The following is a 16,188-nucleotide window of genomic DNA, read 5'->3' as shown; positions in this document are numbered from 1 at the left end:
CATGAAAGACGTCAGTGGGCCGAGTGACTCCAGCAATAAGCGGAGACACTAATTTTCCATGCAACTTACCTAACAGTGCATGCAGGGCAACTAATCCAATCAAATTCATCTGATCTTCACTTCAGAATTGTCCTCTGGCAGTGGAAATGTTTCAGTCACCAGGAAAACTGAAATGTTGAAACGGAAAGGCTTAATCAACTTTTTTTCTTCCTTGTTTTTGACTTCAAGGTGACCCTGCTCTCCTTCTCAGTTGAATCAGAGTTCACCTTCTTAGATTACATCAAAGGAGGGTGAGTGGGTGTGATCTTGCTTTTTTCCCCTTCTTCCAGCATATATATTAATGGTTAATAACAAGTTTAGCAAAGCCTAAAAGCCACATATACGGTATATGCATTTTAATCTTGCAACAGATGGGGGGGGGGTTGTTTGTGCATGGGTGTGTGTGTGTGTCTGTGTTTCCTTCACCAGCCCTCTTGACAGTCTAGCCATATTTTATTAATCCTTAGCCAAAAAAAAGGAAAATTCTGCAAAAGAGGACTGAGATCACAGACAGTGGGACGTGAAAGACCAAGAAAGAGTGAGATATGAAAGAGTCGGAAAGAAAAGACAAGACATGAGTGCAGTTTGGTGACTGTGATGTGTTGTCGTGTATGTGAATGAGTGTGTATCGCAATGTGTTGGAATAAAAGGAGACATTTAAACATAGGACAGCCAAGTATTTACAAACAGAAGAGGACAGAGAGAAGGGGTACATCAAAACATAACAATTGCATAAAAATTATATTTACATAATAAAATTACAAGTATCCTTAACTGCTCGTACATACGTAAGTATACTGATATAGTAGTATACTTACGTATGTACATATACATGTATAAACAAAAATTAATATGTAAACATCTATTTAAGAGTACATACATTTAACATAGTACATTTTTGTAGTACATGTATACACACATATGCATATATACATAAGCCCCACATATACACATTTCCATACATACACACACATGCATATTACACATACATACACATACGTACAAACACACACACAACCACACATATATATATATATATATATATATATATATATATATATATATATATATATATATATATATATATATATATATATACAGTATGCACACACAAAAAGTATTGCAACGGTCTGATCATTAAGGAAACCATGACACAAGCTTTTTACTTCAGCAGCTTTCATACAAAAACATCAGAGAATGTCTAGAGAATTATTTATCTGGACTATTTCCACAATTTCCTCCACATATACATCGTGCACAGCTGGGGAAACTCAGCATGAGATGGAAGCTCACAGTTGGAAATATTCTTGAGTGGTGCCTAGGCAGAGGCAGGAGATGATGTAAAAAGTATTCTGCTGGAATCAGATCACATAGGATATGTGTGTATATATGTATGTGTGTGTGTATAAGCACTTCTCAAAAACAATTAGAAAACACATGTGATCTCTACGGAGGAGAGAAAAAACCATGTCAGATATCTATACTGGGGGCAGCACGGTGGCTTAGTGTTTATTACTGTTGCCTCACAGCAAGAAGGTTCCTGGTTCGACTCCCTGGTCCAGGGGTCTTTCTGTGTGGAGTTTGCATGTTCCCCCCGTGCTTGCATGGGTTCCCTTCGGGTACTCCAGCTTCCTCCCACAGTCCAAAAACATGAATATTAGGTTAATTGATGATCCTAATTGCCTGTAGGTGTGAGTATGTCTGATTGTTTGTATATATGTGGCCCTGCGATAGACTGTCGACCTGTCCAGGGTGTAACCCCTGCCTCTCGCCTGAAATTAGCTGGGATAGGCTCCAGCAGACCCCCGTGACCCTCAAAGGATACAACGGGTATAGAAAATGTATGGATGGATATCTATACGGAAATGGACAGGATAATGTGTAAGGAACAGAAGGATGTCACTTCATTTGATGGAAATACAAATTATCAACCTACAGAGGGGTGATTTCAAAAACGCCCTAAAAATGTAAGTAAATGATGCAGCAGGCTGGTCGGCAGCACCTGGAACTGGTTCTCAGTAACTTGTATGACCCCCACGTGATTGTATGAATGCCTGACAACGTCGGGGGAGGCTCCTAATGTGAGGATGGATGTTGTCCTGGGGTTTCTCCTCCCAAATCGAGGCCATGGCATAACTGAACTCCACGGCAGTGCAACCTGGCAGCATCGGATGGACTGAAACATAATGTCCCAGAGGTGTTTCATTGGTTTTAGGTCAGGCAAACCTGGGGGCTTGTCAATGGTATCAATTCCTTCATACTCCAGGAACTGCCTGCAAACTCTCTCCACATGAAGCCGGGCATTGTTGTGCACCAGGGTCTGACAATGGGTCCAGGGATTTCATTCCCAAACCTAATGGCAGTCAGGGTGCCATTTTCTAACTTGTAAAGGTCTGTGTGTCTCTCCATGGAAACGCATCTTCAAACCATCACTGACCCACCACCAATCCGGTCATGCTGAATGATGTCAAAGGCAGCAGAACGTTCTCCATGGCTTCTTTGATGTGACCCTTTCACGTGTGTCACTTGCTCTTATCTGTGAAAAGCACAGGAGGCCAGTGGCGCCCCTGCCAATTCTGGTGTTATAGAAAATGCCAATCAAGCTTCACGGTGGTGGGCAGAGACTGAGCACAGGACTCGCAGAGGATGTTGCACCCTCCGGCAGCCCTCATGAAGTCTACTTCAGATTGTTTGGTCAGAGGCATTCACATCAGTGACCTGCTTGAGGTCATTTTGTAGGGCTCTGGCAATGCTCATCCAGTTCCTACTTGCACAAAGAAGCAGATACCGGTCCTGCTGATGGGCTGAGGACCTTCTATAGTCCTGTCCATCTCTGCTAGACTAAGAGCCTGGAATCTTCTGCAGTCTCTTCCATGCTCTTGAGACTGTGCTGGGACACACAGTGAACCTTCTGCATCACATGTTGATGTGGCGTCATATATATATATATATATATATATATATATATATATATATATATATATATATATATATATATATATATATATATATGTATGTGTGTGTGTACATGTTTGTACATGTAGTACAATATACACAGCTTCCAGTATTAAAGCGTGAAATATGTATTTAATTGGGTCAAAGTCTTACTTTCCTGACTGAGGGTATCAGTGCTTCGATCTGAGTTTAGCCGGGGCAGTCGAGGTTGACACGTGCATATCCAGTAATTCTCAGGTGAAGTGTGCCTGCACAGGCTGACTGGGCTGCGCTTTGATCTCTGCTGTCTCATCACAGGGGGCTGACTGTCAGGGGGCTGACTGTCAGAGGTCTTTATGTCCCTTGGCAGAGCTGACAAGTGTGACAGATTTGCCTGACAGTTTTTAGCTTTGGCTGATTTATGGTACAATAACCTTAAGGTTTAGTGACCTCAATTCAAAAAAAAAAAAAAAAGAAAATATCATTCTTACCAGCCTGCCCCTGAACATTACCCTGGCACTTGCCTGATGACATATTACAGAGTTGCCCGTTGCAAATGTAAAGCCTCTTATTCTTTATGAAATGGATGGAAGTTAGGAAAATGAAATATTATACACCCCATCTTTTTCCTACTAGTGGAGGAAGCTCGTCGTTTTTTTTTTATCGTGATTAAAATGAACTGATGCGTTTTACATCTTCTTTGACAAGCACTGAAGTCATTTAAGGACATAAAACGGTTGACTATTCAGATATCACCAAATGCATTTCACCCTCTTTTAGCCTGCAGAGAAGTGAGGTGTCATCATGCTGTTGATTCATCTCATTCTCATTCTCCGGAGCACGGGGACAGTTAAGGCTGAGGCCATGATATGTCTGGAATGTAATAAGGGGCCATCTCTCTTTATTGATTGTGGTTCAGAGCACACATATCAGGTTAATGATTTGAATGACATTACCAGCCTTTTACCAGCCTTGAATTTCAACTAGAAGGAAGTGGTGCAAAAAAAAATGAAAACGCTAAAAAAAAAACACATTTTTGTTAGGGTGGACCAAAGATCGATTGTGAACAGTAAAATCCCGCCAAAAATAAAGAAAACCAACCGTATCGGTAGTTCTATTAAAGTGATCAGGACAAAAGATGTTGGATAGCCAAAAGAGAAAATAAATAACTAAAAGAAGCCTATTTGATCAAGTGTTGAAAAGGCTCAATTTCTAACGACTACCCAGAATTGCAAGAGTCACGACTGATTATTTTTTGTCTAATACTGACTGTCAGGTCAAAGTTCTCGTCACATACTCAAAACAAACTAATAAAATGAAATAATAAATAGATGTACAGTTTGTTCATCTGCCTTTCTATGCAGCGGTGTAAAAACATTATAAAGATGCATATAATTTCCTAAAATAAAGTTTAATTACTGGTTAGGTTAACAGGGTCACACTGTGGCATATTCTGTATCCACAACCCAAAAGATTAATGTGAATTGCTAACTCATTCATTTGACTGTGTTTCTTTTGCTTTTCTCCCTGGTGACTTTCCTCAATGATGAGAGGCTGTCATTTGAGCGCCTTAAGACCTTGTCTCCTTGTAGTAAATTAGCAAATGGTGCGGATGGGGGGGGGGCTTCATCAGCTGGGAAAATTGGATTATGATTTGCTCTTAAGTGCTCCATCACTCTAATTGCTTGTTACCAGCCTCAGTTCGTCAGTGGAACCTCCTGCTTTTTCTCATAATGGTTAAAGTCAGATACGCAGCATGTAATCACCTAAAATCTTATTTGACAACTGAATGACTGCACTCTGTTATTTCACACAGTTTTGTGAACTACAGATGATACCTGAGAGAATGCAAAATGCAGATGTTATTTCTCATGCTGATAAAGAGTGTTATACCCCTCAATAGCTCTAAAGACAATATTTTCATGTTGCATCAGAGACTTTGTAGGATTGTGTGTGTTTGTGTCCTCGTGCAAGAGCAAAGGAGATTAACAAAGCTTGGCGTATCTTTATAGCCGTTTGCTCTCTGTTGCTGACTTTTTCAATGTCCTCTCCAACTCCATCCTAGGACGCAGATCAATTTCACTGTGGCCATTGATTTCACGGCATCTAATGGTGAGTGATACGAACATCAAAGGGAATGTTTGGAGAGTGCGACAAGAATAGATAGTTGTGCACTTTGACTGTGGCATGTCCAATATCAGAATCAATCTCGCAAACACAAGCAGACACAAATGCTGTACAGGCGACATGTGTCGGCAGCAAGTGACCACCGTTCCTGAAGAATCCCTCTTCCTAAATCCTCCGTCTATATGCTCAAGTTAACTGCTTTAACTGATGCTGCCAATGCCAATCGGTTTGAACATGATACACTAAGTAAGGGCATAGGCACACTTATCATTTGCGTTATTTTATTATTTTATTTAGGTTATAAAGTCAAATGTTTTATCCCATATGTGTACCTACAGTATGATTAACATATTTATTATAAAGCTCATGACTGAAAGACATAATCTATCAACCTGCATAAGCAAAGAAAGCAGAAGTCTCTTGCTGCAGATTTGGATCTGATTCAAATTCTGTTTTAAGAGTTGCCCATTAACCGAAAAAAGAAAAGAAAAGAAACAAACTGTAAAATTAAGCTACTATGCAGGTTTCGCAGTTTTTAAAAAGATGCTTCAGGCCTAAAGGCAAATTATTGTCTGTTTCAGGTAAAGGCTGCATTTCAGGCATCATGACCCATCAAAATATATATTTAGAGAGAGAGCTGTAAATTAGTAATGTATGTCGCTTACATAGTTACATCATCAACATAATTTATTAAACCTGAACAAAATCCTCCAAGTCAAGTAACAAAAGGATGTCCTGGGTGTTAAACCCTCATGAACCACTCTAAAATGTGTTACACTCAAACTGCTAAGCTCAAAAAATAAGCTTTTCATAGTGTAGCTATGAAAATACTTGAAATTGAAATTATTTACAACTTTCTTTAGACTTAATTCTAAAATTAGCATCAGTCATTAAAATAAACATCCCATATTTATTACCACCATGTTTTTAGGTGGGGGGAAAAAAACTGAAAATATAAATCATTCATTCATCAATGATTAGCAGTGACATATTTTTACTTTTTGTCTTTGTCCAAGGTCAAACACTCACACTTCAACACTGTTTTCACGATGTAGCTATAAAAAATACTGTACATTTGGGAATAAATTAATTAGATAGATGTTTGGTTAATTGATTCTGTAAATAACAGCATATGTGCAGCTCGAGTATGAAGGTGTTGACAGCTGAATAAATGCAAACAAAGGTGACTGATAACAGCCAATTCACAATTTCCTTCCTGAAGATTTCCATGTTTGCTGTTTAAAAAGATGAGAAGTAATTTGTTGTTACACATTGGATGACATCCCTTATATTTCCTTTTGTAAGAGCACAGCCTGAGCGATCATATTTCTGTTACAGCATCACATACGGACAATCAAATCCTGAGCCATAGTCATTTACAGCGTAAATGGGTGGATTGACAACATGCTATTAGAGAGGGGAAAAAGCAACCTGATCTCACAAAAATCCGTGAAATGCCCACGACCTCTCACTACTATTTTCCGTGGCACCAACACGGAAATGTTATATTTCCGTGTGAGCACCACGGATATTGTACTATGCGAAGTCAATGGGCTCCGTTTTCGTGATATATACACAGATTATTACATAATTATTATGTATATATTATTCTTTAATATAATGGCTAAGTTATGAGTTTATGACGCGCAAGTTACTGTTTGTTACTGTCAGTTTGTAAAAAAATTAATTTTCACACATTTAACGATTATATATTTAAAATATATTTACACAAATGTGTGTACCATGCCCTTAAACTACTATGTGCACTCTTATTTTAGTATTAACAACCTCCATTTCTGTGAAAAAAAATAATATTTGCTAAGAACTACATTTCCCTAGAGTCATGCTATACAGCTTTATGCTAATCAGCACCATATTTGTAGTCACATTGGTTTGGTTTACCCTAACGTATCTATGACATCACATCCGTGATCGGGGCACTCGTCACGTGATCAGGATCTCCGCTCGTCACTCTATGACGTAGAGGGGATGACCAGGGAATTCCCTTTGGTTGACGAAATGGCAGAATGGTTAAAACAATTAATTTAAATATCGCCTGTCTCCACTTCCTGGTTCAAAAGCAATTAAAAATGATATTTTGTGGCTGGACGACGCTCTGGTTAAGGTCTGGTTAGGTTAATGCACCGCTTACTGTATGATTGGTTAGAAGTAGGAAACGCTTGTGGTTTTTGCTAAAAATAATAATTTCACATCACTTACGCCACCTCCGTCGTCATGGCGACAGCAAACAACATGGTTAAATACTCAAATTTACGTTAAATACTAGAAAACACGGTTAAATACTCGCCGTCAAAATACTGTTAAAAATCATCAAAACACCATTTTTAACACCAAACACTGTTAAAACAGCGTTAAAAACATGCTTTTACAAACTGACAGTAACAAACAGTAACTTGGGTTTTAAAAAACTCATAACTTAGCCACTATAATAAAGAATAATATATACATAATAATAATGTAATAATCCGTGTATATATCACAACAACGGAGCCCATTGACTTCGCATAGTACAATATCCGTGGTGCTCACACGGAATTATACCATTTCCGTGTTGGTGCCACGGAAAATAGTGGTGAGAGGTCGTGGGCATTTCGCAGATTTTTGTGAGATCAGGTTGGGAAAAAGTTAGAGTGAAAACACGACACCTATACTTTACGTTGGTTTATTTTGGGTTTGTTTTTTTTATTTACCATCATGCCTAAAAATGAATGGTGGAGGGAATATCTTTACAGAATGTACAATGCACCATATGACAGCCTTCTGATTATTTAATTTGTCAACAGGTAATCCCTCCCAGTCCACTTCGCTGCACTACATGAATCCCTACCAGCTGAATGCCTACGCCATGGCCCTGAAGGCTGTTGGAGAGATCATTCAGGACTATGACAGCGACAAGATGTTCCCAGCTCTCGGTTTCGGTGCCAAATTGCCACCTGATGGCCGGGTATCACACGAATTCCCTCTGGTGAATCCTCATTACCTAATTTCCCCTCCGATAACCCAGTTTAAGTGATTTTTACAAAGGCTATTTTATGCATGAAAACCTTGAAACATAACAAATGATTCTCAATTAAATATTGAATTGTATTTTTTTAGTGATTGTTTTTTCTCCAACTCTTAGATCTCGTGGGTGATGTAAAAATTAGAAACAGTGAACTTAGATGTGTGGCGTGTACCCACTTAGATTGCTTCTTTGGTCTATGAAGGCACCCATCTGAGCCATTAAAATTGTTTTTTGTCTTTATCCTTTCTAGAATGGAAACATAGAAAATCCTTATTGTAATGGTATCGAAGGTATCTTAGAGGCTTACCATGAAAGTCTGAAAACAGTCCAGCTGTATGGCCCAACTAACTTTGCTCCTGTGGTGAACCACGTTGCCAGGTGAGAAAGCAATACAAGTTGGTGAACAGTATCATCTTGTCTCCCTCTTGTTAAAAAGGCAAATCAATCATTACATGAATGAAGATTGTTATTTTTTGACTAGAATACCTGCAGAGAAATAGTTTCACCTTTGTTGTGTGCTGAACATCTTCTACTTCTCATTCATCAAGTTTATCAATATAAACTGTGTAATAAATGAGTCATTTTATAAATGAAATTGCCAATTTTAAGCTTGATCTCATTCTAGCAAAGCAGCAGTCAGTCGCCAAAGCGTGATTTGATCATCAACAATTCCAACATGATAGATACAGTATTTTGTATAACAACTGGGATCGTTACCAATCTTCATACACTCAGTGTTAAAGATTTAAATTGCATCATATTGTTTACTCTTGCTGTTATTGGGTTTAATTTCTCCACAACTTATTTTGCACTGAGCTGTCTCTGTCCAGTTGGAGACAACAGACAGGCTGTGTTGTGTTCAGATATGCATTTTTAAATTTTCTTTTTGTCTCCTGGTGATTTTAGCACCCATGAAGTCAATGGATCAAATATTAAAAGGGCCTCTAGTTACACACTGACATATAAAGTCACATTTTACGAGACACGGAAATGAAAATGTGCCATAATCTGACTGTCTCAGTTGATGAGCTTCATCCAAACAATCCTCCGTCTGATTATCTCAGTGTTCGGTTATGATTAGAAAATGTCTTCATCATAGAATAAAGTCACATTTTTAAACCTTTGGCACAAAGTCATTGCTGCAAGAATACACAAACAGTATTTAGCATTTCAATTGATTAACTCATATAAGCAGATATTTCAACAAAGAAAATAATCTGGGAATCAATCAAAGTATGACACTTGTTTTGAACTTGATTGTTTAAGCCTTATTAATCAGTATGTATTCACGATACGTTTTGTTGAGTGTCATCAGAAGCACGTCAATAACAAAGAACATTTTTACAGAATTTGCATGATAGGGCACGAGAGCTCATGATAGGGCCTGTCCTGAATTAATATTCCTCGTCAATTGTTTCAATAGATCCATGCGTAAATCTTCATATCTGAATTGTTTATTTTCTAAGATAATGCTGCATCCTCTAATGTCTGATTATATCTGTGTATGCAGATATGCAGCGGCAGTACAGGATGGTTCTCAGTACTTTGTCCTCCTCATCATCACAGATGGTGTCATTTCAGACATGGCGCAGACCAAAGAAGCCATTGTAAATGTAAGACTGGGACCAGGGGGGGTGGGGGGTGAGGGTTACCCAATGTTGTTGTACACTGTGTCTGTTCCAGTCCTGGCATGCCAGGAGCCAAGTGATAGCAACATCGGCTCCACAAATGTAAAGCAAAAACATTGATACTGTATAAAGGGTTCATATTACACGACAGTGTGCTGCAACTGCTTGTTTCAAAACTGTCAGGACCCAATATACACCCATTTATTACTTGAGGTTGAATCTACCAGAACATTATTAATCAATTCAGCAATTTAAAAGATGTAGGTGCCCCAGTGAATACAAAAGCACAACATTGCGAGTCATTCCCCAGAGCTTTTCCTAAAACTCACTCACTCACTCCTCACTCCTTTTTTTTCTTGCAGCTGTAAATAGCAGATTGCTACCTTCCGTTTCTTTTTTCTCTCTGTTTTTCTCCGCCTCCTCCTCACCTTCAGCCTGCTGCAGGCACAGAACACACAGCAGACTGGATTTAAAGGGAATTTGCGACTGTTAGTCAAAACATTAGAACAGCCACACCTTCCTTTTAAGATCTTGCCTGCTGCTCTATCTCACTGCCTCCAGTCCTGTGGTCTACTGATGCTTGCCGCTTCCACTGCTATCCTTTTAACTCTCCACGGGTCCTGGGTGAGGGAGGACACAGTGCTGAGGATGTGCAAGTCACTCTCATTCACACTCGAAGGTATATTCAAGAAACATCTAACTAACAGATTCAGAGAAAAGTGAGAGTCGTAACGTTCTTTACCCTGTACGAATGTGTAAACATTTTGATCAACATGTGAACATGTGGCAGAATATTTTGTGAGTGCCTGTACAGTGGCACACAGCTGGTTTGTTAGTCATAACATATTCTTCACTACGGATGTCTCATTGTCAATCACCCAGAAGTCCCGTCCTGTGCTCACAGCTTACGTGCCTTTGTTGCCAAAGTTTCTGTCTTTCTTTTTGGTGAATCTTACGAATCCCTTTCTCACCTATACAAAGGCATTTGCTGCCTGTCTGTATATTTTTTCACACTAAAAGATCGAAATGTCCTGGTCTTCATTAGCTTTTTCCATACTTCTGCATCAACATTGTTTTTCCTTTTACTATTTTCCTCATTTCTTTGTCTGCTTTTTGCTGCGTTTCCCCTAAATGTAAGGACCTACTAACGTACTTCATTACCAACCCTTTTTAATTCCATTCACTTTGGACTAAATCAGCATGGATCCATGTATAAACCCCGAGATATTTTATGTTTTGTCTCGTCAGCCTCATAATTGAACAGTTAATTCCTTGTTATCAAATGCCTCCTGCCAATCTGAAATGCTACACTTAAAATTCTGATGAAAATTGGTGGGAACTATTTTTCTTCGACTGTAGCTTATCATGTCCTATCTAAAAGATCTCATGCGGTAGTTCCACATTACCCCTGCAGAGTCGCTTGTCCATCGCAGCATTCTTCGCTCATGAAAAATAACTATTATAAAGTGGATTGAACCAGATTTGGGATTCTATTGAACTTGCTTAATGTCTCTGTAAATTTCCCTGGCATTCTTTTGCTGTGAATTGGCACCATATAAATAAAGTAAATCAAATTCGACTTCTGTTTGTTATTAATATTTCAAAATGTTCAAGACACATGCAAAAATAAGTTGAGAAAGCAACTCTTTTACCACCTTGTAATGATGCTGTTCTTTTTTCTAAACAGTGAAAGATGTTATAATGTTTGAGTAGTGAGTCAAACGATGAAGCACTTTAGCTGATCTCTTGTCTCTTTTTTCCTATAAGTGTGTTCAACAATAAAGCGTTGGGTCTGTTTTTGTTGTTGTTTGTTTCAAAGTTCCCCCGCCAATGAAAACAGGCCCTCTTCTTCTGTGGCCATGCATTCATAATGTTTGCAAAATGTAATTTTTACATTGTGTTTCTGTTTGGATCTCCCTGAAAACGATGTGGTCTTAAAGGTATTGGTATTTTAGAGCAATGGATCTCAATTTCTCTGAAATACATTGCTCTAAAAAAAAAAAAACCTTATTGATCCATAATCTGGCTTTTGTACTGGTTGCTGTTAAGTACAAGATGTCCTCTAGGACACTTAGTCAGACGTGAACAACAATTAAACTAGCATATAAAGCAACAGTGGAAAATGGGCAAAATAATGATGGAAGAAACATGAAAGAGAAAGTGAAGTAAAGCTTGGACAATACTTTTAAAACAACTTAACCTTCACGTCTATCTGAAGACCCTCTCAGCTGAAAAATTGCAGAAGTGCATTTGCAGTGCTTGAATAGACTTGTGCAGACCTTGATGACAAGCTGATGATGATCGGTGATTTGGAATGAGGTGTGTGGGAGCAGGGAAACATCTAAAACATGCGGGGCAGTGACCGCCCCGAGGACAGGAGTGGGGGAACACTGATCTACTGTATTGATGATCCACTGGACTGCTTTGATGAATGCTGGTTATGATGCAGTGATGCTGAGGGATCAAGGATCACTGGTGTCCATTTTAGCCTTGTCTCTGTACTCTTTATACATTTAAATTCTTCCAGATTCCTTTAAATATTTGATAGATACACTTGAGAAGGAGAAACGTGCAATCCCCTCCAATTCTTTGTTAGGAGAGCAATAATTTGGAACACTGAAATAGTTTTTTTTTCTCATGTTTAATTTTAGCACCATTGCAGTTGATCGTTTCAAATTTTCTTTGATTGAAGCGCAATGAAAACACTAACATACATTATTAGCATCCATTTCTTGCATGAAAGGCAATAACAGCTGCTCCAGCACAGTTTCTGTGGTTCAACAGAATCATTTGTAAAAAGCAAACTCCTGTAATTAACATCCCACACATCTTCTATCAGTCAATCTGACTATTAAATGGTAAAGTGATAACTCAGCTGTTTGGTATCATGGTGTTTATCACACTGTATCCAGAACAGAAAATGCAAAGGAGAGAGTTTTTTTCATGGCGATACCATTTCCTTTAAGTTGTGCCACCTTTAATGCAGAAGACAGGCTTTTGGCTTTTTTTTTTCCTAGAGGTGTGACAAACAACAAGTGTCCCACCACTTCTGTGACAGCAAAACTACAGCACCGATTTAGGATATGATGTGTCCAATGTTCAACACCCAGTTTTCTGGCCACTGGGAATACACTGACAAAACTGTTAGTGTGAAGACACTTGTGTTCTCAAAATAACTCAATAGTGCATGATTATGGACATAGAAACGGACCAATCATAAGTACCCTATGAGGCTCTCATCAGTATATAGCTTTTGGAAAACCATGTCTGGAATATAGCAGTGTTTGATTTTTTTTGTTTGTTGTTATTTTTTGTTTTTATTTTTAAAATTAAAAAAGTTAAAAACTGAGGTTCAGTGGGTGGGAACCTGCAAAAATATTCCATCACCTATTGTCACAGGTAAAGCAAACTGTTAGAAAGGGGTTTGCAGCAATCAGGTGATTAACTGCAGAACTGACATAAAACATTTTGTGGAAGTAAATGTATTTTTGCATTAGTAAATGAGGAAGAGAGTAAGAGTTCTGTGTAATTGTGTGCGTTTGGACACTTGTTGTATTGTGTATTTGTGTGGTATAATATTGATCTGTAACCTTTTATGGCCTTGTAATGAAATTTAGCACATTTTTCCCTTGTTCAGCCATGAGCATCTATGTTTGTCTTCAAAACATGTTTGGTGAGGTTAAGGCACCAAAATCTGTAGGTTAGGGTTATTCAAGCAATAACTGATTAGGCATAGACACTAACAGTACTTGGTCCATGGTTTGTTGATATTTAAAAAAGAAGTAATTAATTAATTTGGAGAAATTAATCTGCCAAAGTTACAGATGGCCCAGATGGCTTTCCAGCCGAATTCTATAAGGAATTCTGGAGCATATTAGCACCAAAATTTTATAAAATTATCCTAAATGTTAGGGAGAATAAAAGCTTACCCTTAAATATGAATTCTGCTAATATTAGTCTTTTATTAAAACCGGATAAGGATCCTTTGCTCCCATCGAGCTACCGCCCAATATCATTGATAAATGTAGATCTTAAAATAATCAGCAAGGCTCTTACCAAACGTCTGAAAAGAGTCACCCCTTCTATTATACATCCGGATCAAACAGGTTTCATTAAAGGTAGACATTCTTCTACTAATACTCGTAGATTACTTAATATTATAGATTATTCGAGCATCAATAAACAGGAAACTACTATTATATTTTTAGACGCAGAAAAAGCATTCGATCGGGTAAAGTGGAAATTTCTATTGGCAACTTTACATAAATTTGGATTTGGCGAATCTTTTTTTGACTGGATAAAGATATTTTATAGCTCTCCCAAAGCACGTGTAAGGACAAATGATCAAATCTCTACAAGTTTTAACTTGCAAAGAGGCGCTAGACAGGGTTTCCCTCTTTCTCCCTCACTATTTACAATATTTATTGAACCTTTAGCTGCAGCTATTAGACAAAATCAAAATATTAAAGGTATACAATGCAAAACATAAGAGCACAAAATAAGTCTTTATGCGGATGACGTACTACTCTTCCTCCAGAATTCACAAACCTCACTATCACAGACAATTGCTCTTATAGAGGGATTTTCATCTCTGTCTGACTATTCTATTAATTGGTCTAAATCCACAGTTTTGTGTGTTAACTGCATGTTTAGGAATATAGCCAATACTGAATTACAATCAGGGAACATTAGATATTTAGGCATGAATATCTCCCTTAGGCTGTCAGAGTTAATACAATTAAATTATGTTCAGCTTTTAAAGAAAATAGAAGATGATCTTTCCAGATGGAACTCTCTTCCCATTTCACTCATGGGAAGAATAGTCACCATTAAAATGATGGTTTTACCAAAAGTAAATTATTTTTTCTCAATGATACCATCCAAACCCCCTCCTTCTTGGAGGGGGTTTGGAGGATTAGTTTGAAGACATTGCAAAAATCCAAAGAATGTGGAGGTTTGGAGTTACCTAACTTCCAGTATTACTTCATAGCCAATAAATTACAGTATATTGTAAAATGGACGAAAAATCATTCTTAAGATAGTCAATGGCTGGACCCAGGCAAGTGTTTTGCAATGATCTTGAAATCTCAGAGTTACCATTTATTAGTCAAAGCATTAAACATCATAAATGTTTCAAAAGCATTAATATTAGCACAACTCTGACAGCCTGGTGGGAATTCCTTAAAGGAGCTTGAGGCAAGAATAAGAAATGAGACTCATTAGCGCCACGACGACCGTCGGGGTTACTGCAGCCAACAGCGAAGCCGGCACGGGAGAACGCGCATGCAGCGTCATTTGACGTCACATCCGCAGGACAGCGCGGGAAATTCGGGCCCGGAATTGCAGCGCATTTTGCAGCACACAGCCTGTTCAAGGCAACGGAGAGATACGCTAGAGCAGTGATTCTTAACCATAGGGCCGCGGCCCACACTTGGGCCGGCAGGGGAGCGTGGCCGTCACGATTCATACGCACACAGGCGAAGGGGCGGGGGGTCCGGGGCGTAGGGGACATTGTCCCACGTGTCCGGTACTCCCCGCCTCGCGGTTTTAACAACACTGTAGACACTGCACCTTCAACATTTAATAAATACATTTAACAAGGATACTTAGTTCTGGAGGGGGGGGTCATTGTCAATATGATACCCTAACCTCCCCCTCCCTGTTTTTATTGCATTAATTACTTGCACTCAACACCAGGGGCGGGACGGGAGAGGGGCCCACACCACCCGCGTTCCCTCACCGGCCTGGGATAGGCAGGTCGCGATGCCCGGGCCTGGCGGGGCTCGCCGCGCAGCCTGGGGTGCCTTCTGGCGGTGCTGGACCCCCCCGGGGAGGGGGAAACAGTGCACGAATGTGCGTCTTTGTCGGTGAGAATGCAGTCTGGAAGGGTCCTGCCATGGAGGATTTTGGCCTCCATTGGCAGGACAACAAAATTTAAATATATATTCAATATATATATGTACAGTATATATATTAAATATAGTAACAATGCACATATATATATATATGCCTTGGGTTTTTACCAGCATGGTATCAACCATTAATATGTGTGCAAACAAGGTAAAAAAAAGAAGTAACAATGGCATTATAATTTAAAAAGCAAAACAAGCAGGAAATGTCTCTTAGGAACAACAGTTGTGCACTGTCAAAAAGCTGATTGTTAGATATTATCAATAAGTGTGCAGCATTTGACAATAATGACCTACGTGATTTTTTTTTCTTTAACATGACATTCTTTAAACAGTACAAAGACGTAACATTTTAATAATAATTGAATGTGTTGCCTTGGCAAGTAAACACGCTCTATGAATTCCCATGACAGGATTATGAAACTAAGGATTAAAGATGTGACAAAGTGTGCAATAAGAATAATGAATGCCAATGAGCCCACACTAATGAGAATCTAAACTAGTTGCTTTTATTTCGGATAGTTGA

At 38.8% G+C, this 16,188-nt stretch overlaps 1 protein-coding gene across 2 annotated transcripts in view; it reads left to right on the top strand.

Annotated features, from left to right (window-relative positions):
• cpne5b (copine Vb) overlaps positions 1–16,188 on the top strand; it is a 178,523-nt gene that overhangs the window by 147,047 nt on the left and 15,288 nt on the right. For both annotated transcript variants that reach the window (XM_061727693.1, XM_061727692.1), the window contains 5 exons: positions 229–290; positions 5,039–5,085; positions 7,905–8,086; positions 8,376–8,503; positions 9,636–9,738. In XM_061727693.1, the coding sequence (XP_061583677.1) occupies positions 229–290; positions 5,039–5,085; positions 7,905–8,086; positions 8,376–8,503; positions 9,636–9,738 (522 nt within the window). The remainder of the gene's footprint in view (positions 1–228; positions 291–5,038; positions 5,086–7,904; positions 8,087–8,375; positions 8,504–9,635; positions 9,739–16,188) is intronic.

This window comes from Cololabis saira, chromosome 8 (assembly GCF_033807715.1).
Source record: "Cololabis saira isolate AMF1-May2022 chromosome 8, fColSai1.1, whole genome shotgun sequence".
Lineage (NCBI taxonomy): Eukaryota > Metazoa > Chordata > Actinopteri > Beloniformes > Belonidae > Cololabis > Cololabis saira.
Note: the sequence above shows the minus strand (reverse complement) of the source record. Positions and strands in the feature narration are given on the sequence as shown.